Source organism: Leucoraja erinacea, chromosome 18, assembly GCF_028641065.1.
Source record: "Leucoraja erinacea ecotype New England chromosome 18, Leri_hhj_1, whole genome shotgun sequence".
NCBI lineage: Eukaryota > Metazoa > Chordata > Chondrichthyes > Rajiformes > Rajidae > Leucoraja > Leucoraja erinaceus.
The window spans coordinates 20,423,687-20,451,638 of NC_073394.1; the positions used below are offsets into that span (position 1 = coordinate 20,423,687).

At 42.5% G+C, this 27,952-nt stretch overlaps 1 protein-coding gene across 1 annotated transcript in view; it reads left to right on the top strand.

Annotated features, from left to right (window-relative positions):
* The first annotated feature begins 562 nt into the window (after positions 1 to 562).
* Positions 563 to 27,952, top strand: part of otog (otogelin) — a 121,807-nt gene continuing 94,417 nt past the window's right edge. Inside the window, 19 exon segments of the mRNA XM_055649513.1 lie at positions 563 to 2,004; positions 2,213 to 2,270; positions 2,573 to 2,624; positions 4,860 to 4,947; positions 7,231 to 7,329; positions 7,579 to 7,733; positions 9,275 to 9,396; positions 12,378 to 12,583; positions 13,418 to 13,548; positions 15,190 to 15,296; positions 16,586 to 16,698; positions 17,851 to 17,976; positions 18,856 to 18,964; positions 19,883 to 19,929; positions 20,682 to 20,827; positions 22,665 to 22,797; positions 23,626 to 23,803; positions 24,961 to 25,085; positions 27,118 to 27,330. Coding sequence (XP_055505488.1) covers positions 1,926 to 2,004; positions 2,213 to 2,270; positions 2,573 to 2,624; positions 4,860 to 4,947; positions 7,231 to 7,329; positions 7,579 to 7,733; positions 9,275 to 9,396; positions 12,378 to 12,583; positions 13,418 to 13,548; positions 15,190 to 15,296; positions 16,586 to 16,698; positions 17,851 to 17,976; positions 18,856 to 18,964; positions 19,883 to 19,929; positions 20,682 to 20,827; positions 22,665 to 22,797; positions 23,626 to 23,803; positions 24,961 to 25,085; positions 27,118 to 27,330 — 2,287 coding nt within the window. The 5' untranslated portion in view covers positions 563 to 1,925.

Sequence of the window (27,952 nt, forward strand, 5' to 3'; positions counted from 1 at the left end):
AATATAGCCAATGAACTGCCCTCGACTACCCTCTGTGGCAGAGAGTTCCAGAGATTCACCACTCTCTGTATGAAAAAAGTTCTTCTCATCTCGGTTTTAAAGGATTTCCCCCTTATCCTTAAGCTGTGACCCCTTGTCCTGGACTTCCCCAACATCGGGAACAATCTTCCTGCATCTAGCCTGTCCAACCCCTTAAGAATTTTGTAAGTTTCTCTAAGATCCCCTCTCAATCTCCTAAATTCTAGAGAGTATAAACTAAGTCTATCCAGTCTTTCTTCATAAGACAGTCCTGACATCCCAGGAATCAGTCTGGTGAACCTTCTCTGCACTCCCTCTATGGCAATAATATCCTTCCTCAGATTTGGAGACCAAAACTGTACGCAATACTCCAGGTGTGGTCTCACCAAGACCCTGTACAACTGCAGTAGAACCTCCCTGCTCCTATACTCAAATCATTTGGGAATATGAGAACATATTTATGGTGCAATAGAACTAACAAGAAAGGAATGCTTGATCAGTGGTGTTTTATCAGTACAAAATCATTATGATGTACATAGTATCAAATAATATCAAAGTATTAGACGGATCCAAATGATAAAGTATTACAAGGGTCACAACCCAAAATGTCACCTGTGTATTCCCTCAATAGATGCTGCACGACTTGCTGAGTTCCTCCAGCACTTTGTTTTTCACGCAAAATTCCTGCTTCTGCAGTCTCGTATCTCCATCATCACGTTTGGAATGGCTTCTGGAGGCTTTCTGATCCAACTATCATAAGGTGCATTGAACTGGTAGAGGGATCATCACTCTGAGTATTGAGTGTAGACGCTGATAGGTCATGTTGCTGTTGTAAAGACATTGGTGAGGCCTCATTTGGAATATTGTGTTCAGTTCTGGGTGCCAAGTTATAGGAAATATGTTGTCAAGTTGGACAAGGTTACAGAGAAGCTTTAAGAGAATTTTGCCAGGACTAGAGGGTCTGATCTAAAGGGAGAGGTTGAGCAGGCTTGGACTCTATTCCTTGGAGTGCAGGAGGATGAGGGGCGATTTTAAAGAGGTATCATGACGAATACATCTGGTAGATGCCCTGAAATAGGAATCGAGAACCAGAGGACTGGGGATTAAGGTGAAGGGGGAAAGATTTAATAGGAATCTGAGGGGTAACTTTTTCACACAAAGGGTGGTGGGTGTATGGAATTGAATTGCCAGAGGAGGTAGTTGAGGCAGGTACTATTGCGGCGTTTAAGAAACAATTAGACGGCTACATGGATAGGACAGGTTTAGAGGGATATGGGCCAAATGCAGGCAGGTGGGACTAGTTTACCCGGGGCATGTTGGTTGGTATGTGCAAGTTGAGCCAGTGGGCCTGTTTCCACGCTGTAGGATTCCATGACTCTAGGAGGTTACCTACCTATCAGAATGATTGCCCAGTCTCTGCCAAAAAACAGTTTGACACATGTGCACATGGAGATTTGGCCAACTGGGCCAATGGTCCCAATCCCTTTACTACCTCCACAGATGTTGTCTGACCTGCTGAGTTCCTTCAGCACTTTGTGTTCCACCTAAGACTCGAGCATTAATCCAAAACTAAACGCGGTTGTCTTTTGCACAATTGAGCAATTGGAATTTAAACGTACTGACGAACTTGCAAAGTCACATTGCTCTCGTTTCTGCAAATGAAGGTTGAAATAACAGGGTGTAGATCTATTTTAAGATTGCACGGGTAATGAAATCATTCCTTGCAACTACTGTATTTCTTTGTGCCACGGAATGACTGTGATTTGCATACGCACCACCTCTTAACGAGTTGGCAGATAGAGGCACGGCTCAGATACTGAGAAGCCATGAACTACTAACACACCCAGCATCTTGCACTGGGAATCTTACCTGAATATTGAAGTAACTTTGCGTTGGAATTTGCACATATGGAGCTCGCATCCCAGAGCAGATTAAAGAAGAACTTTTATTCGAATTTATACTATCTGGTGATATTAGCGTCCCAAGGTAAGATTTAAAATACAATTCCAACCATCTTGCAAAAGACAGTGATACAGGTATTGAAACAAGGTGCCTTGTCGCTGATTATTCGTTAACGTCTTAAATACCTGAGTTAACGAATTGTTTTAGTGATTGAGTAGGGATTATTTTTTTTTGCTCTGGAGTTGATGTTGTAAAACAAACATTATTGGTGCATTCGTCTTTTCTTTCTCAGTGTGGGTTTCGTGGAATGCAGACAACGTTCGACCATCCACCGAGGAGTCTTCAGGGAAGTAAGTGGAATGTTGTCAACCCGAGGAAGAATTAATAATGAATTAGTTCATGTTTTTCCTCTAAAATAAAACTGAGCTCGGTGGGGGATGGGGAAATCGATGGAAATATTTGAGTGGACGATGCAATGGAAATATTTTATAAAATATTACTGATAATTACTGTACGTGCATAGTGTCCACTATTTTGTATTAATCGTCCAGGTCTCTCTCTATTCGCGCATTCCTGTGCAGTAACGCAGCAGTGAAGGTGCAGTTTACCTGCAAAGAACAAACCTATCCTTGTTCTCTCTCTCCCTCTCCAGGAACGGCAGCCATACAACACAGAAAGGCGGTATCGTTTCCCAGTCAGACCAGGTAGCGTCTCATTCACCCCTGCAACCCTCCCAATCGCCTGAAACATGAGTTACAGTGGAACGCAACCGGTAACGGGCGGCCTAACAAATGAGGGCAGCAAGTGCGCTTGGAAATGAAGTGGCGACTTTTGATTTCCAAATGTGCACTGGGGCACGTTTTATCGTTCACAAATTTAAAAACAGAAACATAACTTTTTTAAGAGTTTGGAGGAAAGTAGTCCAAAATTGTAGGGTTGAAATAGCTACACCGCTTCTGCAACCACTACAGTCGTTGGCATGTAATTAACAAAAAGGAACTGCAGATGCTGATTTATACGAACAATAGACACAGAATGCTGGAGTAACTCAGCGGGGCAGGCAACATCTATGGAGAACATCGATAGGTGACGTTTCGGGTCGGGACCATTCTTGCATTTACTTTACTCAACTTCCCCTACATAATAAATAATAAAGGAATACAAATAGATTGTACCCTTTATAGCGTTTTACTCCCCCAATGTATATAAAAACAAAGGTTTAAAAATAAACTGGATTGCATCATTTTATAATAAACTAAACTCGTGGGAAAGAAACGTTTTTTTCCCTATGTAAAACAACAAAGGATAAAACAACGATATTGTATCCTTTATAGTGCTTCACTTTCCTCTTGTATATTAAATGAAACGAACGAATTAAAAATACTAAATTATGGTTCTCGGAAGCGTATTGTTCAAAGTAGATTAGCTGATAAATACAAAGACGCAGTAGGATGATGGGGTACATTTTTTTTTACACAGAATATTGATAAGCTCGCTAAATAACATTTTAAATGGAGTCTGAAGAAGGGTCGCGGCCCGAATGGACCCGTGGGCGTGCATTCCCTCCACATACGCTGCCTGACCCGCTGAGATCCTCACATCAGACTAAAGAAGGGTCTCGACCCCAAACGTCACCCATTCACTACCATCCAGAGATGCTGCCTATCCCGCTGAGTTACTCCAGCATTTTTGTGTCCTACCTTCCTCCAACACTTTGTGCTTTGCTCAAGATTCCAGTCTTATGTGTCTTGGAAAAAAAAACTAACAGGTGCCCGCACCATCAGCCAACTACAAATTGTTGCCCGTCTTTCAGAGCAATAGAAATAATTTACTCTTTTTTTACAATAAGTAATAATTGAACCAACACTTGTCGCTAACGCAGAGTTTTTAATGAAAGGGATTGTGAGTTTAATGCCAGTTTGCAGGGATTTGCCCGACATCATGTCGCGAAATCAATCCCGGCACCGGGAATTAAGAAGAACCGTCGAGACTCCATGAAAACGTGTGAGGCGTCACACACTTGAGAATATTACCAATGCTTCCGTTTTCCTCTCTCTTTTCATTTGACCAGCAGTCGATTTAGTTCCCCCTAAAACAACGAGACCAACAGTTTCCAGTGGAATTAAAAACTTCCAAGTCCCACCGATTTTACTTGGTGTTTTGGTCTTCGGAAACGAATTGAATTATTTCATTTATGCTTGAAGCCCAAAATATCCCCAATGAATAACGCCCCCGTGTCTGAAAAACCACTAAAACCCGCAAATTCCCATAGTATGTGCGCGGGGGTAGCACTGAATGTGAAACTTCTGATGCATTTTTTGGTGTTAATTTTAAACTTGCGTATGATCCATAAACCAAAATCAAGTATATCTCCATAATTCTTGAAGATACATTCAGAATCAGATGCTCAGATTCAGACTAATACAGCAATTGCACAGAGGCACTTTCTATCAACAATGTTTAAAAAAGGGTTTCGGCCCGAAACGTTGCCTATTTCCGCTGAGTTTCTCCAGCTTTTTTGTGTAACCTTCGATTCTCCAGCATCTGCAGTTCCTTCTTAAACAATGTTTAAAAAACATTTGGACAAGTACATGAATAGGACGGGTTTGGAGGGATTTGGGCCAAACGCAAGCAGGTGGGACTAGTGTAGATAGGGCATGTTGGTCGGCATGGGCAAGTTCCAAAGGGCCTGTTTCCCTACTGTATGACTCTGTGACTGAGTTGAAGCGTAGTTGCGTACTTTCTTAAATTTGTGAATGAAGTATAAACCAAATTGTTTTTCCTTTAATTAATTTTACAGTATGTGCACATGTCGGTAGCAGAATTTACAAGTGTGCATCATAGATAAACTTAACAGTTTTATACAACACCTCAGTCTTAATTCACGGAATGCTGATCAAATGTAACACTTGAAGCTTCTTTTGAAATTTATATTTCAGATATTCCACACACCTGATGTTTCTTTGTCGCTTCTTGAAGCCACATCTCTGGCATGGAAATCAGAACCATTATTAGATGGACCAAAAGGTAAGTGAAGATAGTGAAACTTATTTATTTTGCCAGAATGCTGCCTGGATTAGGGAGTAATAGGTGCAGGGAGGGGTTGAACAGACTTGGATTATTTTCTCTAGAACACTTGTGCTTGTGTGGAGATCTTTTGGGCGGCAAGGTGGCGTAGCAATAGAGTTGCTGCCTGACAGGACTGGGGTCCCGGTTTCAAACTTGACTACGGGTGATGCCTGTACGGAGTTTGTATATTCTCTCTGCGTGCGACTGCGTGGGTTTTCTCCGGGTGCTCTGGTTTCCTCCCACTTCCCAAAGACGTGTAGGTTTGTAGGCTAATTGACTTCTCTAAATTGTCCCTAGTGTGTATAAGATAGAGCTAGTGTACGGGGCGATTGGTGGCCGGGCAAGGACTCGGTGGGCCGAAGGGCCTGTTTCCATACTATCTCTGAAGTAAGCCAAGTTAAACCCTATGGAAGTATGTAAAGCTATGTGAGGCATAGATAGGCTAGACAGTCAGAACCTTTTTCTCAGGATGAGAGATCAAATACTAAAGGGCATGGTTTTAAAGTGAGCAGGAGCAAAGTTTAAAAGAGATGTGCGAGACAAATTGTTTTACACAGAGGGTGGTGGGTGCCTGGAACGCGCTGCTGGGGGTGGTTGTTGAGGCAGATACCATCGTGGCTTTAAGAGGCTTTTGGATAAGCACATGATACTGAGGGAATGGAGCAATATGGATTGTGCGTAAGAGATGGTCTTGGCATCATGTGCAGCACAGATATAGTGGGCCGAAGGGCCTGTTCTTGTGCTGTACTGTTCTATGTTTAAATCTCCTCATTGACCAATTAAAATAAACTCTTGGGATGATCGGTTCACGGACAGATCTAGATTTAATTGAACTGATCCAAATCACAGTGTGAAGAAGGATCCGTACCCGAAATGTCACCTATCCATGTTCTCCAGAGATGCTGCCTGGCCCGCTGAGTTACTCCAGCACTTTGATCCAACTCGCAAATGTATAAATTCCCAGACATCTTGATCAGTTGCTAGTAGTTGTTGGTCAAGATAATCTTGGATGGGTGGATGAATTAAAGAAAATGTTTTGGTGACAATATAAATGGGGCAGCATATGTGATTGCAACTTGTGCTTTGCTAGTTGAGCAAATGCTAGTGTGAACTGATTGGACTGAACAACCTTGTTGCTGTTATGTAAACTTATGTCCTTTCATACTCATTAATCAGCATAAATTGGAGCTTTTAATGTTTAATGTTTCTAGATGTCCAACATGCTACTAATCATTATTAGAAGGCATTTTGTGTTTATTATGGGTTTTCCATCTGTTGTGCTGCTTCAAGTAAGAATTTCTTTGTTCTATTTCAGAACATATGACAATAAAACACTCTTCACTTGACTATTGAATGTTACAATCAATGCATTTAATACTTTAGTAATTACTTTATGATGGTGTAACTCCATCAAAATAATTGGTCATCCGGATAGCAATAATTTACATTTATCTAGTGTCTTTAACGCAGTAAAAACACTTTAATGTGTCATTATTGGTCCAGAGAAGATTAAGAGAGGTAAAGAATAGTCGGCTCAAGGAAATAGGCTTCAATGAATGTTATTAACACAGGGATTTAGGGATTTGTGGAGAAAGATCCTAGTGTGGACCCAAGACTCTTAAAGGACGGTCGCCAATGAAGATATAAATTATGTGTGACTGAGAGGAAGGGAGCAGTGATATAGTAAGGTTTGTAGTACGTGTAAGTAAGTTTAATTGGTGAGGGTGTCTAGGGTTAAGGGGCGGAGGCAGGAGAATGGGGTTGAGAGGGAAAGATAGATCAGCCATGATTGAATGGTGGCGTAGACTTGATGGGCCGAATGGCCCGATTCTGCTCCGAGAACATATGAACATGTTGTAATGCTATAGAATATTGCACAGGTAGACCATGAAGATATTTAAGCATTAGGAATAAAAATTAGAATGATGGAGGGTGATATGACTGTGTATGTAATCAAGATGTGATATTGTTGTCCTTGCGATCAGGCACCAAATAACCATAAATGGAGAACTTGTCAAAAATAGTCAAAAAATGAAACTGGAGGTATCCGTTTTCAAACTTCAGATTCATGGACAGTTTCTTCCCAGCTACTATCAGGCAACTGAATCATCCTCTCTTCGGCAAGAGAGCGGTGCTGACCTCCCGTCTACCTCATTGTGATCTTTTATTAATAATGTATTCCATGACTGCAGATATCTGAATAATTGCCATTAATATTGAACTGTTATTTGTTTCCTTTAGATCTATGTTCACTCCCATGTCTAAATACAGGTCTTTGTGCGAATGCCGAGCAGTGTGATTGTAGTGAGTTTGGGGCACATGACACTCGGTGTCAAGCAGGTAACTAGATCATCAGATGAGTGATCTGTAAAAATTTCCAAATTTTCCAAATTTCCAAATTTTTATGGGATATAATCAAGATGAAATCACCCACTTTTGTTCTTAAGAAATAATTGTTTGGCTTTTTAGAATATGATACATTAATTTGATGCAGAAAAAGCATTTTAATATTGACTATCAGCATTAACCATAATTAATTTATTTTGTGTCAAAAACCAAGTTGATAATAATATGTCTGGACTTTTTTAGTTCTCAGTCGAGGCAATAATCGTGATTTAATCTGTCGAACCTGGGGCCAGTACAACTATGAAACCTTTGACGGTCTTTACTATTATTACCCGGGAAATTGCACATACACACTGGTGAGAGAATGTGAACAGAGTCAACAAAGTTTATTGATTCAGGTAATTATTTATTTGGCTACCATCTTCAATGACGACTTCTTCTGCACCTTCAGTCCCATTCTCTCTACCTGAGCAAAAGGTTTTTACACAGAGGGTGGTGGGTGCCTGGAACGTGCTGCTGGGGGTGGTGATAGATATGATAGTGGCATTTAACAGACTTTGGATAGACACATGGATATGCAGGGAATAGAAGGATATGGGTTGTGTGCAGGTAGATAAGTGATGGTCTTGAAATCATGTTCAGCATAGACATTGTGGGCCATAGAAGCTGTTCTTGCACTGTACTGTTCTAAGTTAATAGTATTTGGCTCCCAAAGCTCATTTTTCTTTTTATGAATTGGCTTCTCAGTACATGGATTTTAATTAATTGATATCCTCTGACAGTCTACAGTTCAGTTTCATCTATTTCTGTTCAAAGTTTCCCTCATCTGTGAAGTCAGCTGACTGTCTGTGTATATAGCTAAGTGTTTATTGTTCGTTGCTTTTTGACATGTCGTAGATCATCTTACTTTGTGCTAACTTGTATTTTCTTCCAACAATATGTCTGTTGCTCAATATGGCAAGATTGATTTTGACTTCTGGTACACTCATTGGATGACACAGTGGCACAGTGGTAGTGCTGCTGCCTCACAGTGCCAGAAACCCCCGGGTTCGATCCTGACCTTGGGTGTTGTCTGTGTGGAGTTTGCACGTTCTCCCTGTGACTATGTGGGTTTCCTTAAGTCTTTATTTCTGTTTTACAACTCCCAAAATAACATTTTGAAATGATTCTGAAAGGTTGATTAAAATTATTGTCATTTGGAGGTTTTGAGACGTCTGTGCTGTGGACTAGTGTCGGAAGGAACTGCTGACGCTGGTTTACAATGAAGATCGACACAAAATTGTGGAGTAACTCAGCGGATCAAGCGGCATCTCTGAGGAAAAGGGGGTCTCGACCCAAAACATCCACCTATTGCCACCTATTCCTTGTCTCCAGAGATGCTGCCTGACCCGCTGAGTTACTCCAGCATTTAGGACTTTGACTTGTTGAGAATGAAACGTGATGTAATATAATTAAATTTTGGATAAAAAGAAATGAACGCCTCCTACTCCAGGATTGAATCTCTAAAGCTGTTGTTGCATATATGTTGTTGCATATATGTTCACCAAAATCTTGCATTTATTTACTCTTGCCTGCTTCACAAATGCATCCTTGTTCATAAAGACAACTGTCCACCAACATGACATGCGTATTTAATACACTTTTGTGATGTGCTCCTCAGAGTTAAGACTTGGAGACTGAATAGAAGGTAGTTTTGTGTTCTAGAAAGATCTTCATTATGCCTGCGACTGATATAACAAGTTATTTGTGATATTTAATCCTTTGATGATAAAAATGGGATAAAAAATCTTCTTTCGCCAAATTGGATTTGGTTTTCCAGTTTCCAGAGGTAATGGAGAGGGAGCTGTTTTATTTGCTTTCCCCTGGTGTACTGCTAAACCAAAATTATTTCCAAATTAAAGTCTTTTGATCTGATCCCATTCTATTTCTTGTTCTGCAGATCCACAATGATCCCGCCTGCAATTCCTCTCCATATTCTTGCCAACGGTCGGTCAGTTTATTCTTTGCGTATGAAGGAGAAATCATTCTGCAAAATCATGAAGTCATCCATCATGGGAAAAGGTTGTTATTATTACTGATTAAGTCTCAGATTCCTAAGGTGCCAAAATAATGTTTTAATTGGATCAAACTTTATTTCCACCCATTGCAATTTTTTGCCTTTCTTTGTGCTTACATCAAAGACGTACAGGTTTGTAGGTTAATTGGCTTGGTAAATGTAAAAAATGTCCCCAGTGTTTGTAAGATAGTGTTAATGTGCAGGGATTGCTGATCGGCATGGACCTGGTGGGCCGAAGGGCCTGTTTCTGCACTGTATGTCTAAACTAAAATATCATTTGAAATCGAACATTTTGAATGCCACAACTTGTAAATAATTCTGCATCCTATAACTGCACACTGGTAGGAAGATTTCAATGCTACATTTAGAAATGGGAGTTGTATTTATGAGGACAAGGAACATTCTAGATTCTCTCTACATTCAATATCAGACCCAGTACAGAGAAGATTTACAAGGATGATGTCCGGACCAAAGGGTCTGAGCTACAGGGAGATGTTGGGCATGCTGGGAGTTTATTCCTTGGAGTGCAGAAGGCTATGGGGTGATCTTATAGAGGGAATCATGAGGGGAATAGATAGGGTAATTGCAGAGTCCTTAACCCCGAGTGGGGGAGCCAAGAACCAGAGGATATAGGTTTAAGATGAGAAAAGAAAAGATTTAATAGGAACCGGAGGGGTAACTTTTCACACAAAGTAGTGAGTATATGGAACGAGCTGTCAGAAGTGGTAGTGTGTACACCAAGTGCTGGAGTAACTCAGTGGGCCAGGTAGCATATCCAGAGATCGCGGAAGGGTGGCATTTCGAGTTGAGACTCTCTTCGGTAAACATTGCATGCTATATTTCAAGATCAACAAAGGAATTGGAAAGATCTACCAGCCCTTTGCACAGATTTCACCTTTGCATTTACGTATACACAGCCACTTCCCCCGAATGCAAGTGGCTGTTATTAGAGAATTTAAAGCCCTCCATTCCACATCATGTTACCAAATCAAAATTGACTCCGAAACTACTTGTCCTTTAATTGGTGGTGTAAGGAACTGCACATGAGGAAGCACATAGTGTTGGACGAACTCAGTGGGTCAGACAGCATCTGTGGAGGGAATGGACAGATAGCATTTTGGTTCTTGACCCGTCATTAGACGGATGGACCCTAACCCTACTCCAATTAGTCGGATTTGGGGTCTAGTCCCAAAACCTCGGCTGTCTGTTCCATCCCTCAACAGATGCTGTCTGACCCGTTGAGTTCCTCCAGCACCGTATGGTCACCCATTTGAACTGGAGAAATGTAGGGATAGATTGACTACCAATCACATGTAATATGGACCTTGACAGCCATTAGATTGGTGAACAAAGTCAAGCTATCTAATTAGCAATTGTAATTTTGCTGTTTTCATTTTGTTATTTTTAATGGAGTAAATATTTGTTTCAATCTATAAAATTTCAGCACCCATTGCAACAGATATGTTGCTTCGCATAATGCTTTTTAGTTCATGAGGACCATAAAATAAACTGGACCAGGTTGAATTTATTATTGATGTTGACTTTCAGAATGGCAGGCAGTGACTAGTGGGGTGCCACAAGGCTCGGTGCTGGGACCGCAGCTATTTACAATATATATTAATGATTTAGATCAGGGTGTCAAACCTGATGATTTCCCCGATGCCGGAGCGGGCTGCAGCTATGCCAGATTGGACTGCGTTCGCGAGTGCGCGGAGTCACGCATTTTTCCCTTGACCTAAAATGCGTTTGACACCCCTGATTTAGATGAAGGAATAAAAAGTAACAGTAAGTGGGACACATTGAGTTCCATTCCCCCAACGCAAAATTCCATCACTTACCCATAGCCTCCAACTGCGCAGGTGCGTCTGACGGGTACCCGGTGTGATGTCACTGATTTCCCCCCCCCCCTCGCCCGCCCCCCCCCCCTCACCCCTTCCTCTCCCCTCCTTCCCCCTCACCCTTCCCCCTCACCTCCTCCTCTCGCCCTCCTTCCCCCATCTCCCTTCCTTCCCGCCCTCTCCCTTCCTTCCCCCCCCTCTCCACCTCTCCTTCCTTCTCCCCCCCCCCTCCTCCATCCCTCCCTCCCTCCCCCCAATCCCTCCCTCACCTCTCCGCTCCCACCCTCTCCTGTCCCTACCCTCAGTCACTCCCTCCCTTCCTCCATAAAAAGCAGCATCTGCATTTCCTGCCTCCACAGGTCATTCATTGTCAGCTCTGGTTTAGATCCTGTTGACTTGATGATTGGACTAGTTTGCATCGTGTATGTGTGTTACTCAAACTCCATGCAATCCGCCCGGCCACCCTGAAACCCTATACGGTAGACAGGTTACTGTGAGGAGGGGAGAGAGGAGTTTGCTAGTGAGGCAGGAGAGGGCCCAGTGCAGGAAGGGGCGTCGCCACTCCGGTTGAGTGACAGGAGCAGAGACCAATCTGAGTGGCACTCAGCACATGCGCGGTTTTTATGATTTCTAAGCCTTATAGCTTTTGTATTATACCACCGACCAGAACAGAACGTGTTGCACTTGCAGCACAGGAGAATGGCGAGTAAGGTGGCGAAAAAGCGTAGCGCTATCGGCTGCCGTTTTTGCGCAAATGTAAAAATAACGCAAACCGGAAGAGCACAAGATCAGAGTTTTAGTTATGGATAGACAGATAGATAAATAATGCGATTGGGTCAGCAACGCTGGAGAACATGGATAGATGATATTTCGGATCGGGATCCGATATTTGAAGAACCTTTTGAAAATGAGGTCCCGACCCGAAATGTCACCTATCCATGTTCTCCAGAGATGCTGCCTAATCCGCTGAGTTACTCCAGCACTTTGTGTATGTGATTGAACTAATTACTTAGCCATTGCTATGATGGTATATGATGAATACTTTATGTGAATTTACACATACCTTATTAAGTGAACGAATGGCTGAATTTAATGAATCGCAAAAGTTTTTTTTAATTCATCTTTATATTTATCCACTTGTCTCCTAGTGTTCAGCTACCTCACACTATTGGCAACTTGAAGTTTGAACAAGTTGCTGGATACATTCTGGTCCGGCATCACCATGGCTTTTCCTTGGCCTGGGATGGTAGTTCTGGAGTCTACATAAAGATGAGCGTTGTGTATGTTGGGAAACTGTGCGGTCTATGTGGCAACTTCAATGGAAATCTGCATGATGATTTATACACCAGCTATGGTAATTATATTGAAGCAATGGTTTTGATAAATGCAGGGCACAGCTGATAGAGCTGCTACCTCACAGCGCCAAAGACCCGGGTTCAATCCTAACCTTCGGTGTTCATACAGCATTGAAACAGATCCTTCGGATGAATTTGCCCACACCGACCAACATGCCCCATCAACACTAGTCCCGCCTGCCTGCATTGGGCCCATATCCCTCGAAACCTATTCTATCCATGTACTTGTCCAAATGCCTTTTCCAGGGTGTTGAGTGTGTAGAGTTTGCACATTCTACCTGTCACCGCTTGATTTTCATCCGGTGCACCAGTTTCCTTCCACATCCTAAAGATGTGCAGGTTTGTAGCTTAATTGGCCTCTGTGAATTGCCCGAGTGTGCAGCGAATGGATGGGATAACATAGAACTTGTGTGTACGGGTGATCAATGGTCAACATGGACTTGGTGGGCTGAAGAGCCTGTTTCCATGCTGTATCTCTAAACTAAACTCAAAAAATAATAATAATCTGATTTAGTTGTGTAAAATATAATTCTGACCAAACACAAGTATAGAAAATGTTTTTGCAACATAATAGCCATTTTTTTGGAACACACTGCCAGAGGCAGATCCAATGGTAGCATTTATGCAGAGAATGGAGAGATATGAATCTTGCACAGGATGTGCAGGCACATAAGATTGTTTTACCTTGGGCATGATGTTGGGCTGAAGGACCAGTTTCCACATTGTATGACCATGACTCTCTGTGACTCTGACTTTCTGTGGCAACTCACACTTCAAGAATTTGTTTCCTCCAATTCCCGATTTTAAACCTCCATATCCTTTTGTTTTCTCAGGCGTCTTAACAGAGGAATTAGCCATTTTCGGTAACAGCTGGACAGAGGATATCCCAGATGTGGAGCCTTGCCACGTGACTCCGATCAACTACCCACCACCTTGTTCTGGAGTAGACCAAAGTGTAAATGCGGTCAGTGATAAACTACATTCATTTTTAGCACTGAGCAATTAGAAAAAAAATACTGTTCACATGATATAAAAATAAACTGGTCACAGGTCCGATCACCATGACAACGTTCCTGGATCCCTGCAATTCTGCCATCTTACCCCCACTTTTCTCCCCCTTACCAAAATAATAATAATAATGATAATAATAAACTTTATTCTGGACTCGAGGTCCAGACACGGGGCAACATTACATAAAAAATGCATTGCATATTAAAAAAAATATCATGAAGTACATATAAAATCTTAGTATATCACTTATAAAAGCATCATAAATTATATTTAAAAAAACACAATACATGAGTTAAAAATCCAAATTAAAAGAATGATCAATGTCCTACAACGATACAAAAGCTTAGTTTATTGTCACGTGTACCGAGGTTCAATGAAACACTTTTTGTTGCGTGCTATCCAGTCAGTGGAGGGACTATACATGATTACACTCAAGCTGTCCACAGTGTACAGATACGTTTTAAAGGGATAACGTTTAGTGTAAGTTAGTCCGGCTGTTTCCAATGAGGTAGATGTGAGGTCAGGATTGTTCTCTATTTCATTCAGTTGCCTGATAATGACTGAGAGTAGAGGGGAAGGGGTGGGGGGAGAGCTGGAGATAGGAAAAGGCCGGAACAAAGCAGGGCTGGCAATAGATGATCAAGGAGTTCATTTCACTGCACTTTATTGTGTACGTGACGAATAAACTGACTATTGACTATTGATAAGAAAGGGTGGAGTCCATAATGGCCCATCAGTGGCTGGGGAAGAGGTAATAATGCAAGGATACAATGATGAAAAAAGTGGAACTGGCAGGACAACATGTGGGGGGGGGGGGTTAAATGAGATGGAATGCAGGGTTTACAAAATCAGAGGAACCGATGTTCATAGCGCTGGGTTATATGTTGTCCAAGCAAAATATGAGATACTTTTCCACCAATTCGCACATATGGACACACTGATCTGTTTTCTAGTAAATGCCTACTATGTTCTGTTGTGCTGAAGCAAAGCAAGAATTTCATTGTCCTATCAGGGACACATGACAATAAACTTACTTGAACTTGAACAATAATATTCTCTCTAGGTCTCGGAGACGGAGATCTCAGCCAGTCTTGATGCAGGGGTAGGATACATGCCTGCACGGTCCTCCTTTTTCACCTTTTCCCTTTTAGCAGAACAGAAAGATGTTTCAAGGATTCAAACTTGGATATTGCAGGCTGGGGTTTGGTAGTGGTCAGGCATCTAAAAGGCAGAGGTCTAGCAGTAATGGCCAGTGGAAGTCAGAGTGAAACGTGTTAATGAGGGTGTTGTTTATCCATTAGCGTGCATGATAATACAATAATAATCAGTCTGAAGGGTCCTGACCCAAAACGTCACCTATCCATTTTCTCCAGAGATGCTGCATGACCCACTGAGTTACTTCAGCACCTTGTGTCTGTCATTAGCACGCATGTTAAACATGTTTCTGTGAAATTATTGAGCCTAGTAAAGATTTATTTCATAATTTGCTATTGTAAGGATACTGCTAGTTTGTGTTTCCAACAAAATGTATGGTGTAAGTTTAAGTTATGGTTTACTGATGATGGAAGTACTAATGTTGTCATGTATTTTGCAGAAAATAAGAAGTTTGTGCTCTGTACTCCTGGGTTATCCATTTACCCTCTGCCATCATGATGTATCACCCTACCCATTTGTGGCCAGTTGTATGAATGACCTCTGCACGTGAGTATACGCCAAATAATAATTAGCTTATCTTTTAAATTTTAGTTTAGAGATGCAGCATGGAAACAACTCTTTGGCCCACTGAGTCCTTCGATCATCTGTTCACAGTAGTTCTATGTTATCCCACATTTGTTACACATTGGCAGCAATCTACATTAGTCAATTACCCTCCAAAGAAGGACAAAGAGTGCTGGTGTAACTCAGCAGTTCAGGCAGCATCCCTGGAGTTCAAAGTAGAACCATCTTGAGGGGATATCACAGTGGAGCAGTCAAAATGTAGATACAAGGAACTGCAGATACTGGGAGTACAAAGAATGCCACAAAGTTCTGGAGTAATTCAGGCAGCATCTCTGCAGACAAATTAATCTATAAACCCACACATCTTTAGGATGTGGGAGGAAACCGGAGCACCTGGAGGAAACCCAAACACGAGGACAAGATCGAAGCTGGATCGATCTTTGGCGCTGTGAGGCAGCAGCTCTACCAGCTGTGCTTCTGTGCCACCCCATACTGTGCAGTTTGTGTCTATATTGCACCTGGTTAGTTCAGTTTAATGTCACGTGAACAGGTACAGTGAAAAACGTTTTTGTCGTGTGCTGTCTAGTCAACGAAAAGACTCGGGGATCTCTGGAATTCTCTGCCACAATCTCTGGAATTCTCTGCCACAGAAGGTAGTTGAGGCCAGTTCATTGGCTATATTTAAGAGGGAGTTAGATGTGGCCCTTGTGGCTAAAGGGATCAGGGGGTATGGAGAGAAGGCAGGTACAGGATACTGAGTTGGATGATCAGCCATGATCATTTTGAATGGCGGTGCAGGCTCGAAGGGCCGAATGGTCTACTCCTGCACCTATTTTCTATGTTTTTATGTTTCCACTATATATGATTACAATCAAGCACAATAATGCAGTGCATTGAATCATTTCTAGTCTTAAAATGTCTTTTTATTTACAAGTGTACTGCAGTTTATGATACTTTGTATTCTGCATAAGATATAGATGCTATTGGCCCATCGAGTCATCACCGCCATTCAATCATGATTGATCTACTTTTCCCTCTCAACCCTATTCTCCACACCTCTCCCTGTAACCTGTGACTCCCTTACTAATCAAGATAAGGCCATATTTTATTTCAGTTGTGGAGCTATTAATAATAAATTGGACTGATATTAAAATCTGATTCATTTGTGATTGCCAGACCTCGGGGATCATAGAAGATTATTGATTAAGTAAAGTAGATGGATCTTGATGTTTGATTATTGGTTTGTATTGTACTTTTCTTTATTCTATCAGGTACGGACCTGATGATAATGCAACACTGTGTGGGGTTTTGACTGAGTACGCAAGATCCTGCGCTCACGCAAATAGACCACTCAATGAATGGAGGCAGCTGTTCAACCAGTGTGGTACAGTATAATGAAAACAGACACTGGTCCACCACTGATTTTCCGGCAATCTTAAGACAAAATTATAAGAGTGCATTTAAACCCTCACCCCCCCGTCCCCCTCCCCAGAGGTTCCCACCAAAAACGTAGTGCCCATGGCTGGGTGAGGCTGCAATTTCAGCTTCATTGGGACTTCTGTAGTCGATCGAGGGGTCAAATTTGGTGCCTGCGGCCAGTGCTCTGGAACCAGGGGTGATCCATTCCCATAGCCTACTTCTGAGGCTGAATTTGTGGGTCGGTATCTCTCCTCCCTGAAGGCCTAGGTGGAACGTTCTGGTAATGTTGGACTCCTCTTGGAGGCCGTGACCTTGGATTGTCCAAAATGGACAATCCAAGGGTTCCAGAAAATTGGTGATGGACCTGTACCCAGAATACATAAAAGTGAAATGATTTTGACATCGCGGATCATGAATTTGGGAAACAAACCCATGCATACAATGCAGAAACAATGAAGTGCAGATACTTTTTTACACCAAAGTGCTGGAGCAGCTTAGCGGGTCAGGCGGCATCTATTGGGAACACCTTTTGGTGACGTTTCGGGTTGGCATCCTTCAGACTGATTTGGGGATGGAAGAAAGCTGGGAGTGAGGAGGGGCAGGACAAAGCGTGAATATTTTGTGAACTCGCATCTGTTGTCCTTTGTGTCTCATTGACAAAATCTATCTTGTATATAAACTAATAGAGTCATACTGCATTGAAACAGGCCCTTCGGTCCAACGACCCCACACTGACCACATGTCCCATCTACACTAGTCCCACCTACCTGCATTTGCCCTACATCCCACTAAACCTATCCTATCCATTTACCTGTCTAAATAATTCTTAAACATCGTGATGGTACCTGCCTAAATTACCTCTTCGGGCAGCTTGTTCCATACACACCCAACCCTTTGCGTAAAAACAAAATGCCCCTCTGGCGGCTCCCATTAAATCTCCTCCCCCCCCTCCCCCCCCCCCCACACACACCTAAAACCAGTGTCCTCTGGTTCTTGATTCTACTCCGGGCAAGAGACTCTCTGCGTTAACCCGATCTAGTCCTCTCATGATTTTGTGATGTTAGTTAATCATGGCTTGGAATCTTAATCTGTAATGTTGCTGACTTTTTCTCCACAGCATCAGTTTGTGATGGTGAATTTGTGCATCGTGAATGTGTAGAATGCTGTCCTGTATCGTGTCGTGTTCAGCAAGAATGCATCGACACTGATTTTCAGTGTCTGGACGGATGCTACTGCCCTGAAGGTAGGTGCATTACTTGGAATATTTAACCTTCGATGACATTGTCTGGGGTCTATCACCCTTTCCCGTTTTGACATCTCGGAAACTGTCTCTGGTGGAGCAGCAACACAAATACAGGGACAGAAGGAACTGCAGATGCTGGAATCATGAGTGATGAACCTCAGTGGGTTGTTGTGGGTTGTACCACAGACCCACAGCACCAGAGACCCGGGTTCGATCCTGACCTCGGGTGCTGTCTGTGTGGAGTTTGCACGTTCTCTCTGTGACCACGTGGGTTTCCTCCGGATGCTTCCATTTCGCCCCACATCCAAAAGATGTATGGGATTATAAATTAATTAGTCCTCTGTAAATTGTTCCTAGTGTATAGGGAGTGGATGCGAAAGTGGGATAACATGGATCTAGTGTGAACGGGTGATCGATGGTCAGCGTGGGCACAGGCAGAACCGAAGGAATAATTCCACAAGGCATTTTATGATCTGATAATTCCACAGTACTGGACTTATTTTTGTTAAATGCATAAATGGTGGTGGCTCTGTTCAGAAATATTGGCACAAAGGAAGAATGCCGTTGTGTAGGAAGGAACAGCAGCTGCTGGTTTAAACCGGAAATAGACACAAAATTCTGGAGTAACTCAGCGGGGCAAGCAGCATCTCTGGAGAGAAGGAATGGGTGACATTTCGTGTCGAGACCCTTCTTCAGACTCGGTCATTGTTCCGGTTTTGGTAAACACTCCTGACGTCTTGACATTTGATAGCAAGTTCCGGATCATTTTCTTGGACCCGCCTGTAATTTTAAGACTTAAGCAGCTTTCTGATACAATTATCTGCATGGTATTCTTGAATAAAATCATATTATTTAATGAAGTGTAACATCCTCCAACAGGTTTGATTCATGAAAATGGGACCTGTCTGAAATCTGCAGAGTGTCCGTGTGTTTTTCAAGGTACTCCCCACATGCCTGGCTCTGTAATTCAGAAACACTGCAGCACTTGGTAAGTGACTTTACATAAATGTGACTTCACAATTTCCTTATCAACTTAGCCAATGTAATAAGAATCATTGCTTTGGAAATTTACCCCATAGTCGCCACAGCAAGTTGTACTCCTTTTCTCTCTAATTCATTCCTTTGCACTAACTCTAGACCACGATACGATGCACGTGATATCGTGTGGCCCAAAGGAAATTTCAATTTCTTGTGCACATCTTTATTAAATGTGCAATTGCTATGGAGAGAGAAATTTCTCTTTGGCCAGCCGCAGCAAACGTACTTGAGTTTCAGTCGCCGTCTGTACTTCCACATATTTAGTTCCTTTATCTTGTGTGTGATTGTATCTCCCATCTCCATTCCCAGGTCAACTCGGGTTCATGAGAACCGTCTCACTCCATGGATAAGAACCTTTACTATGCTTTGACCCCTGGTCTAGATCCAAGCTCATAAGGCAGAGTAGAATTAGGCCATTCGGCCCGTAAACTCTGCCCAGCCATTCAAACATGGCTGATTTTTCCCTTTTAACCACATTCTCATGCTTTCTCCCAAAACTTTGACACCCTTACTAATCAAGAACCTATCAATCTTGAAAATGCCCAATGACTTGGCCTCCACAGTCATCCATAGCAATCCGTTCATCATCTTCTGACTAAAGAAATTCCTCCACAACTCCATTTTAAAGGTACGTCCTTTTATTCTGAGGCGGTGTCCACTGGTCCTAGACTCTCCCACTAGTGGAAATATCTTCTCCATATCCACACTATCTACGCCTTTCATTATTCAGTGGTTTTCCAATGATTTTATGTTGTTCGTTAGCCTCAATTTTCTTTTTATGTGAAATTGCAATCTACCTCCACAAATTAAATATTTACAATTTTAGCTACTTTATATTTTATTCTTGAATACTTTATTCTAATTTCAGTACTTGTGCAGGAGGTATCTGGAACTGTACAGAACACAAGTGTCCAGGTAATGTTTGTTTCTGATTTTGTTTGTAACTTTAAGTTTCGAATTGTGGGGATAAGGAGGCATAATATTGCAATAGCCACTCAACATAGCAGTCTAGAGGCATGTTTGCCTTTCCATTTATTAGCATTTTTAAGGACGGGTGGAGGCCAAGTCATTGGGTATATTTAAAGTGGAGATCGATAGGTTCTCGATTACTAAGGGCATCAAAGATTATGGGGAGAAGGCTGGAGAATGGGGTGGAGAGGGAAAAAATAGATCAGCCATGATCGAATGGTGAAGCAGCCTCAATGGGCCGAATGGCCCAATTCTGCAACTATGTTTGATTATGGAACAAAAAAATTGTTCTTGTGTTGTACTGTTCTATGTTCTAAATTGCCTTGAGAGTCTTAATTAGTTTTCTTAAGGTAGCTACAGTTGAATTCAGTAGTGACCAAGACTTTTCATGGTGTGGTCATATGTTTTCACACAATTAAACAATTTCTCCTTGATGAAAAGCTATTTGAATTTTGAATTCGTAGTCTATTGAACTTTTACTTGCTTGTTCGTGAATGACCAGAGGTGAATAATGAATGTGTAAGAGAACAGGTACGACAGTGGAATTAAAGAGACTTTTAGATAGACATACGATGGATATGGGCCAAACATGGGCAGGTGGAACTAGCTTAGACGGGCAAGATATGGCTCGGGTTGTTCCTGAGCAGGCACAATTACGTATCCTGATAAAGATTTTGTTTTATTTTTCAATTTTTTAGCGGAGTGCTCTGTAACTGGAGATATTCACTTCAAGACGTTTGACGAACAGCAGTATTCTTTCCGTGCTATATGTCAGTACATCTTGGCAAAGAGTCGCCATTCTGGAAAGTTTACCATCAGCCTCCAGAACACTCAGTGTGGCACAGTAAGAAAAAACGTTTGTTTACACAGATTAAACTGAGATTAAGGTATAATTAATGGTTTGAACAAAGGTGATTTTTTGAACAAAATGGATAATAATTAAAATGCATTTGGATGGGTGCATGGACAGGAAAGGTTTGGAGATGAGCAGTATGGGTTACATGCAGGAAGATAAGTGGCGGGCTTGGAATCATGTTTGGCGCAGAAATTTTGTGCCTATTTCTATGCTGCTTAACTATTTACATCAACAACAAAAAACAATGGGGAATGGTTGGTAACTTCAGTGACTGAAATTTTGTCCACATCCGTTCTTAGAGAAAATACTCAGTTTGTCTTTACCTAACAGGAGACAGTCAAGGGCCATCACATTTTACCTGAAAGAAACACTATAAGGTCTCTAATCCGTTAACCACAAAGCCAGCAATCCTCTGGTGCCAGTGAGTTAATGAAAGCGATATTCAGCAGGGCCATGCCGATTTAAGAATCATGTGAAACTTGCAGACACATTTATGACAATAAATTGGACAAGCATTTAACTTGAAGGAACCTTATCTGTGTTCCCGTTGAAATATCAAAGTCTTTGATGGTGTTGAGGATAAGACTGAGCCAAGATGAAAGAAGTCTGTAAAGTGGCCGGTGAAAGAGACAGCAGTTGATATAAGAACACCTGCTGAATGTGGATTGATGTAAAGTTATCAAAGAGACAATTCACTCAGAACAGAGAATTATTGTTAGCTTGAATTTCTTTCCATTTTCAGGTCTCCGTCTTTGTATTTTGCACTTACTTAAAATATCCTTTCTAAATAGTGGATATTTTGGGAGTAATAAGAATTCTAATTCTTATTTGCCTTTTGGTGGCATTTGCATGTGGCACGCCTTATTCAAGGAAAAATAGTTGAAACACAATAAAAAAAACAAAAAAAAACGTTACATGCTGGAAAGTAACTAAAAGTCAACCTGTCACAATATTTGTCCCAAGGGATATTGGCGACACAATTAAGTCAATAGAGCTCTTTATCAGTTTAGTTTATTGTCACATGTACCGAGGTACAGTGAAAAACTTGTTTTGTTACACGCTATCCAGTCAGCAAAAAGACTATAGAGGATTACAATTAAGCCATCCACAGTGTACAGATACAGGACAAAGGCATAACGTATAGTGCAAGATAAAGTCCAGTAGTTTTAGTTTAGAAATACAGCACAGAAATGGGCCCTTCGGCCCACCGAGTCCGCACCTACCAACGATCCCCGTACATTAACGCTATCGTATACACACACTAGGGACAATTTACATTTTTATACTCGGCCAATTAACCTACAAACCTGTACGTCTTTGGAGTGAGGGAGGAGACCGAAGATCTTGGAGAAAACCCACATGGTCACGGGAAGAACATACAATCACCATACAGACAGCACCCATAGTTGGGATCGAACCCGCGTCTCTGGTGCTGAAAACGCTGTAAGGTGGCAACTCTACCACTGTGCCAGCGTGCCGCCCAGCAGTCCGAGGTATCCAATTAAACATAGTCCAAGGACCTCCAATGAGGTAGCTAGTAGCTCAGAACGACCCCTCTCTAGTAGGTGATAGGACGGTTCAGTTGCCTGATAACATCTGGGATGAAACTGTCCCCACATCTGGACATATGCATTTTCACCTTTCTGTACCTCTTGCCTGATGGGAGAGGGGAGAAGAGGGAGTGACCGGGGTGAGACTGGTCCTTGATCATGCTGGTCACCTTGCCGAAGCAGTGTGAGGTGTAATCCTAATGCATCCTTAAAAGTATAGCGTACATTCATTCTGAACTAATTTAAGGATTAAACTTTGGCTCTCCTTTCCATAGAATCTGAATGGTGCTTGTATTCAGTCGGTGAGTATTGTTGTTGATGAAGATGCGAAGAAGCAAGTGACACTGACTCACTCAGGAGAGGTGTACCATTGCAATCAGTACAGGATTAGTCTGCCGTACAAAGACGGTACGGAACATTACTTGCTGCATTACAGTTTACTAAGCTTTGAACTTGCTCTTTAGTATGCTTTAAGTAAATGCTTGCTGCATCATTTTCAACTCCATTGCATTGCTGGCTTATTGCACCTGATAATTGCAATAAGGAGGTGATTTACGTAAACTCGCACTTATGTAAACAATAAAACCCATTGACACCCATTTGGCCCCTACCTGAAGCTCCTCCCCCACCCCTCCCCCCCCCACTCGCGGTCACGAGGAGAATGTTCAAACTCTGTACAGACAGCACCCATTGTTCAGCATCGAACCGGGTCTTTGGCGCTGTGAGGCAGCAACTCTACCGCTGTGACATCCTTGCTTAGATGTGTTAGATTGTTATGTAGTATGTGTTTTGATATAGTGGAAGAAGGAGATTGACGGATGTAGGGATGGATGATCAGATCCTTTGTAACTAGTGACTGTGCAGACGGGTCCCCATAGACACACCTTCCCAACCCAGGTATCTATGGTAGACAGAGTCAAATGTGCATGGGGGTACAGGTCACATTTTCCAGTCTCCTTCATCAAACTACATTATTTGAAAAAAGGACACAAGGTGCTGGAGTAACTTAGCAGCATCTCTGGAGAGCATGGATATGTGACATTTCGGGTTGGGACCCTTCTCATGAAGACCCGAAACGTCACCTATCCATGTTCTCCAGAAATGCTGCTTGACCCACTGAGTTACTCCAGCACTCTGTGTCCTTTTGTGTAAACCAGCATCTGCAGTTCCTTTATTTCAGATGATAAGAAATTTCAAACTATATGGTCACTGGTACTTTTTCTTATCGTTTGACAGAATTGTTTGAAGTTACTGAACTGACGTCCATGTTTGTACAAATTAAAACCAACTTTGGAGTGCGTCTGCAGTATGACAGGGAAGGGAGGAGGCTGTACCTGCAAGTGGATGCAAGATGGAAGGAGGACACCGTTGGACTTTGTGGAACATTCAACAACAACGTTCAGGATGATTTCTTGTAAGTATTTGTTACGGATGGTAACTAATTGGCTTTGATTCGGACATTCTCCCTATGAGCATGCGGGTTTCCTCCGGGTGCACCTTTTTCCTCCTATATCCCAAAGACGTGTGGGGTTTGTAGGTTAATTGGCCCTCGGTAATTTGACCCTAGTGTGTAGGGAGTGGGTGAGGAAGCGGGATAGTATAGAACTAGTGTGAATGGGTCAATGGTGGACATGGTGGGCCAAACAGCCTGTTTCCATGCTGTGTCACTGAACTGAACTAAACTAAATGAGTCGCATCACAAAATCACTTATCCATCTTACTATCTTTCCACCCACTCTGACCTGCTGAGTTACATTGAAACATAGAAACTTCAGCATTTTGTGTCTAACTTCAATACAAACCAGCATCTGCAGTTCCTTTTTATTAAACCAAATGAGTGTTTCTCTTACTAGTCTCACAGTTGCACTTACCTTGAGGATGTTTGGAGCTACAAAGCCATAAGTCTTGCTGCTATACTCTCCCATGAAGGAGAGGGTTCCATAAGCAAGCCTCAGGCTGAGGCCTTGCTTCCAGATAACATTGAGGGCATTTTAACAGCTCTTTCTTTCAAACATCTTCCAGATTCTGGAACAGTTCCTTCCCAGCTGTTCTCAGGCAACTGAACCATCCTATCACCAACTAGAGAGCGGTCCTGACCTCACAACTCCCTCATTGAAGACCCTCGGACTATTCGCTCTCTACACCTTGGGGGCAATTTACAGAAGCCGATTAACCTACATCTTTGGGATGTGGGAGGAAACCGGAGCACCCAGAGGAAAAACATGCGGTCTTCTCCTGTGGTGAGGAGGTAGTTGAGGCAGATACTATCACAACGTTTAAAAAACATTTGGACAGGTGCATGAATAGGATAAGTTTAGAAGGATATGGGCCAAACTCGGGCAGTTTGAACTAGATGGGGCATGTTGTTCGGCATGGGTACGTTGGGCCGAAGGGCCTGTTTCCACTACATGACTCTATATGACTTTATAGAATCTGAAACAAGACAATTGTTGTGGGTTGTAAATGTACCTGTGGAGGATCGGAGAACGGGTCTGTTTTGGTCTCCATCTGAAACTTGTTTCCATTGATGTTGAGTACAGACTTCTCAATTTCTCCTTGTTATTTGCCCAGGTCCCCGGGGGGGATGATTGAAAGCACACCGCAGGTCTTTGCCAATTCCTGGAGAGTCTCCACAGCGTGTAACCGTGGTGCCAACATTCCGGAGGTGGATCCATGTGACACACACCAGCAATACGGTGAGTTGCTCAGTTCAATGATCCAGTCAGAACGTAGTACAGTACAGCACAGGAATGGGCCCTTCAGCCCACAGTGTGTGTGTGCCGAACCCGATACCAAGTTAAACTGATCTCCTCTGCCTGCACGTGATCCATTGTGTGTGGTCAGGATGTCGAAGGACGAAAAGCCGAAGCCAAGAAGTGGAAGGCAAGATGCCGAATGGACATCACGCCGAAAAGCCAAGATACCGATTGGGCCCCACACCAAAATGATACGAAGTTGAACGGACACCACATCAAAAGGACAAGATGCAGTACGGACATGACGTCCAAAAGCTGCCAAACAGAATGTATCCAACACCTTGTCAGCAATTGATCCAGACCCCCGCGTCCATCACTGACCAGGGGGGGAGTTGGGAGGGTGGGTGAGTGGGGGGGGGGGGGAGCTTGAGCTTGGGGGCTGGATTGAGGCTTTTTCGATGTCATGTTCGTAAATAGTTAAATTGTTGTACCTTGTTACATTGTTTGTGTATTTTGCAGCAAAAAATAAAGGTGGCATTTATCTGGCTTCAAGCATCTGCTGCGATTGCCGCTGTGGAAATCGCAGCAGCTTGGAGGCATTTTTCGAGCTGTCACCTTCCCGTCTTCTTGCCGTGAAATGACAAGGTTGGATAAATCCCGTCCCCGGAGACGTCATGTCTGTTCGGCGGCTTTTCAATGTCTTGTCCGTTCTGCGTCTTGTCCGTTCGGCTTCGTACCCTTTCGGCGCCATGCCCGTTTGTATTTGTGTAACCATATCTATAACCATAGCAATTATAGCCATCTTTTGCCGAACAAATTTTGTTTTTAGTCCCACCTGCCTGCACTCGTACCATAACCCTCCATTCCCTTCTCATCCATATGCCTATCCAATTTATTTTTAAATGATACCAATGAACCTGCCTCCACCACTTCCACAGCTCATTTTGGCTTCTAAACTTCTGTCCCTTAATTCTGAAGTCATGTCCTCTTGTTTGAATCTTCCCTATTCTCAAAGGGAAAAGCTTGTCCACATCAACTCTGTCTTAAAGACCTCTATCAGGTCCCCCCTTAACCTTCTGCGCTCCAGAAAATAAACTTAACTTATTCAACCTTTCCCTGTAACTTAGTTGTTGAAACCCAGGCAACATTCTAGTAAATCTCCTCTGTACTCTCTCTATTTTGTTGACATCCTTCCTATAATTAGGCGACCAAAATTGTACACCAATCCAGATTTGGTCTCACCAATGCCTTGAAAGTATCTTGGCCTTCTGTGGCATGATCGCAGCATCTGCGTTGGAGTACAGGGAATAATCCTAGTTGATCCAACTGATTGTTTCTCATATCTAATATTAAATTAAATAATTTGGGCAGCAGAGTTGTGCAGCTGTAGAGTTGCTGCCTCAGAGACCTGGGTTTGGTCCTAGTTGCAGATGCTGTCTGAAACATAGAAAAAAGGTGTAGGAGTAGGCCATTCAGCCCTTCGAGCCAGCACTGCCATTCAATATGATCATGGCTGATTATCCAAAATCAGTATCCCATTCCTGCTTTTTCTTCATATCCCTTGATTCTGTTAGCCCTAAGAGCTAAATCTAACACCTCTTGAAAACATCCAGTGAATTGGCATCCACTGCCTTATGTGGCAGAGAATTCCACAGATTCACAACTCTCTGGGTGAAAAAAAATGTCCTAATCTCAGTCCTAAATGACCTACCCCTTATTCTTAAACTGTTACCTCAGGCTCTGGACTCTCCCAACATCGGGAACCTTTTTTTCAGCATCAAGCCTGTCCAATCCCTTGACAATTTTATATTGTAAATTGTAACTTGACCCTAGTGTGTAGGATGGTGCTGTTGTACAGGATGGTCAGTGTGGACACGGTGGGTCGCAGGGCCTGATTCTGAGCTGTATCTCTGAAGTGAAGTCTAAAGGTAATCTAAGGTAAAGGAGAAAGTGACCAGTGCAGTTTGCAGCAGAATAATGTAAATAATAAAAATATGTCCTAAATGCAGTTTTTAATTTTTTTCATTTTCAGCCTCGTATGCTACTGAGAAGTGTAGCGTTATCAGCGGCTATCTTTTTGCATCGTGCCATCAGTATCTGAGCCCAGAACTGTATCAAGAACAATGCAGAACTGACACCTGCAAATGCGGCGAGGCTTGCATGTGCTCTGCAGTTGCACATTATGCACGGTTGTGTGGAAACTTTGACATTTTGGTCGACTTCCGGGCCAATGTCTCAGAGTGTGGTGAGTGACACATTGACGAATGCACATTTACTTTCTCAACAAACAGGACAATTCCAACACTTTCAATATTCAGTAGAGATAGTTTATCTTGTAGCTACAGGGAACTGTCTACCCTAGACTGTCTATGCCGCTCATCATTTTATATACGTCTATCAGAATAGGTGGGGTGGGTAATGTTTTGGGTCGAGACCCTTCTTCAGACCATACTTTGTGTCCTTTTGTGTATTTGTATTTAACAGCATCAACAGTGTTTTGTTTCAACATGGAGTCATCCTAGTTTATCCAACTGATTTGTCCTCATATCGAAGGTAAAGGTGCTAGTTTACATTTTAAAAAAAGATACAAAGTACTGGAGTAACTCAGCAGGTCAGACAGCTTTATTGGAGAACAAGGATTGGTGACATTTTGGGTTGGGACCCTTCTTCAGGCTTCATCAGAGTTCACACCCAAAACATCTCATCGTTTTCCCTTTCCCCTAACTCTCGGTCTGAAGAAGGGTCTAGATTCAAAACATCACCTATTCCTTTTCACCAGTGATGCTGTGTGACCTGCTGAGTTACTCCAGCTATTTTTGTGTCTCATTGGTTTAAACAAGCATCTGCAGTTCTTTCCTACAAACATG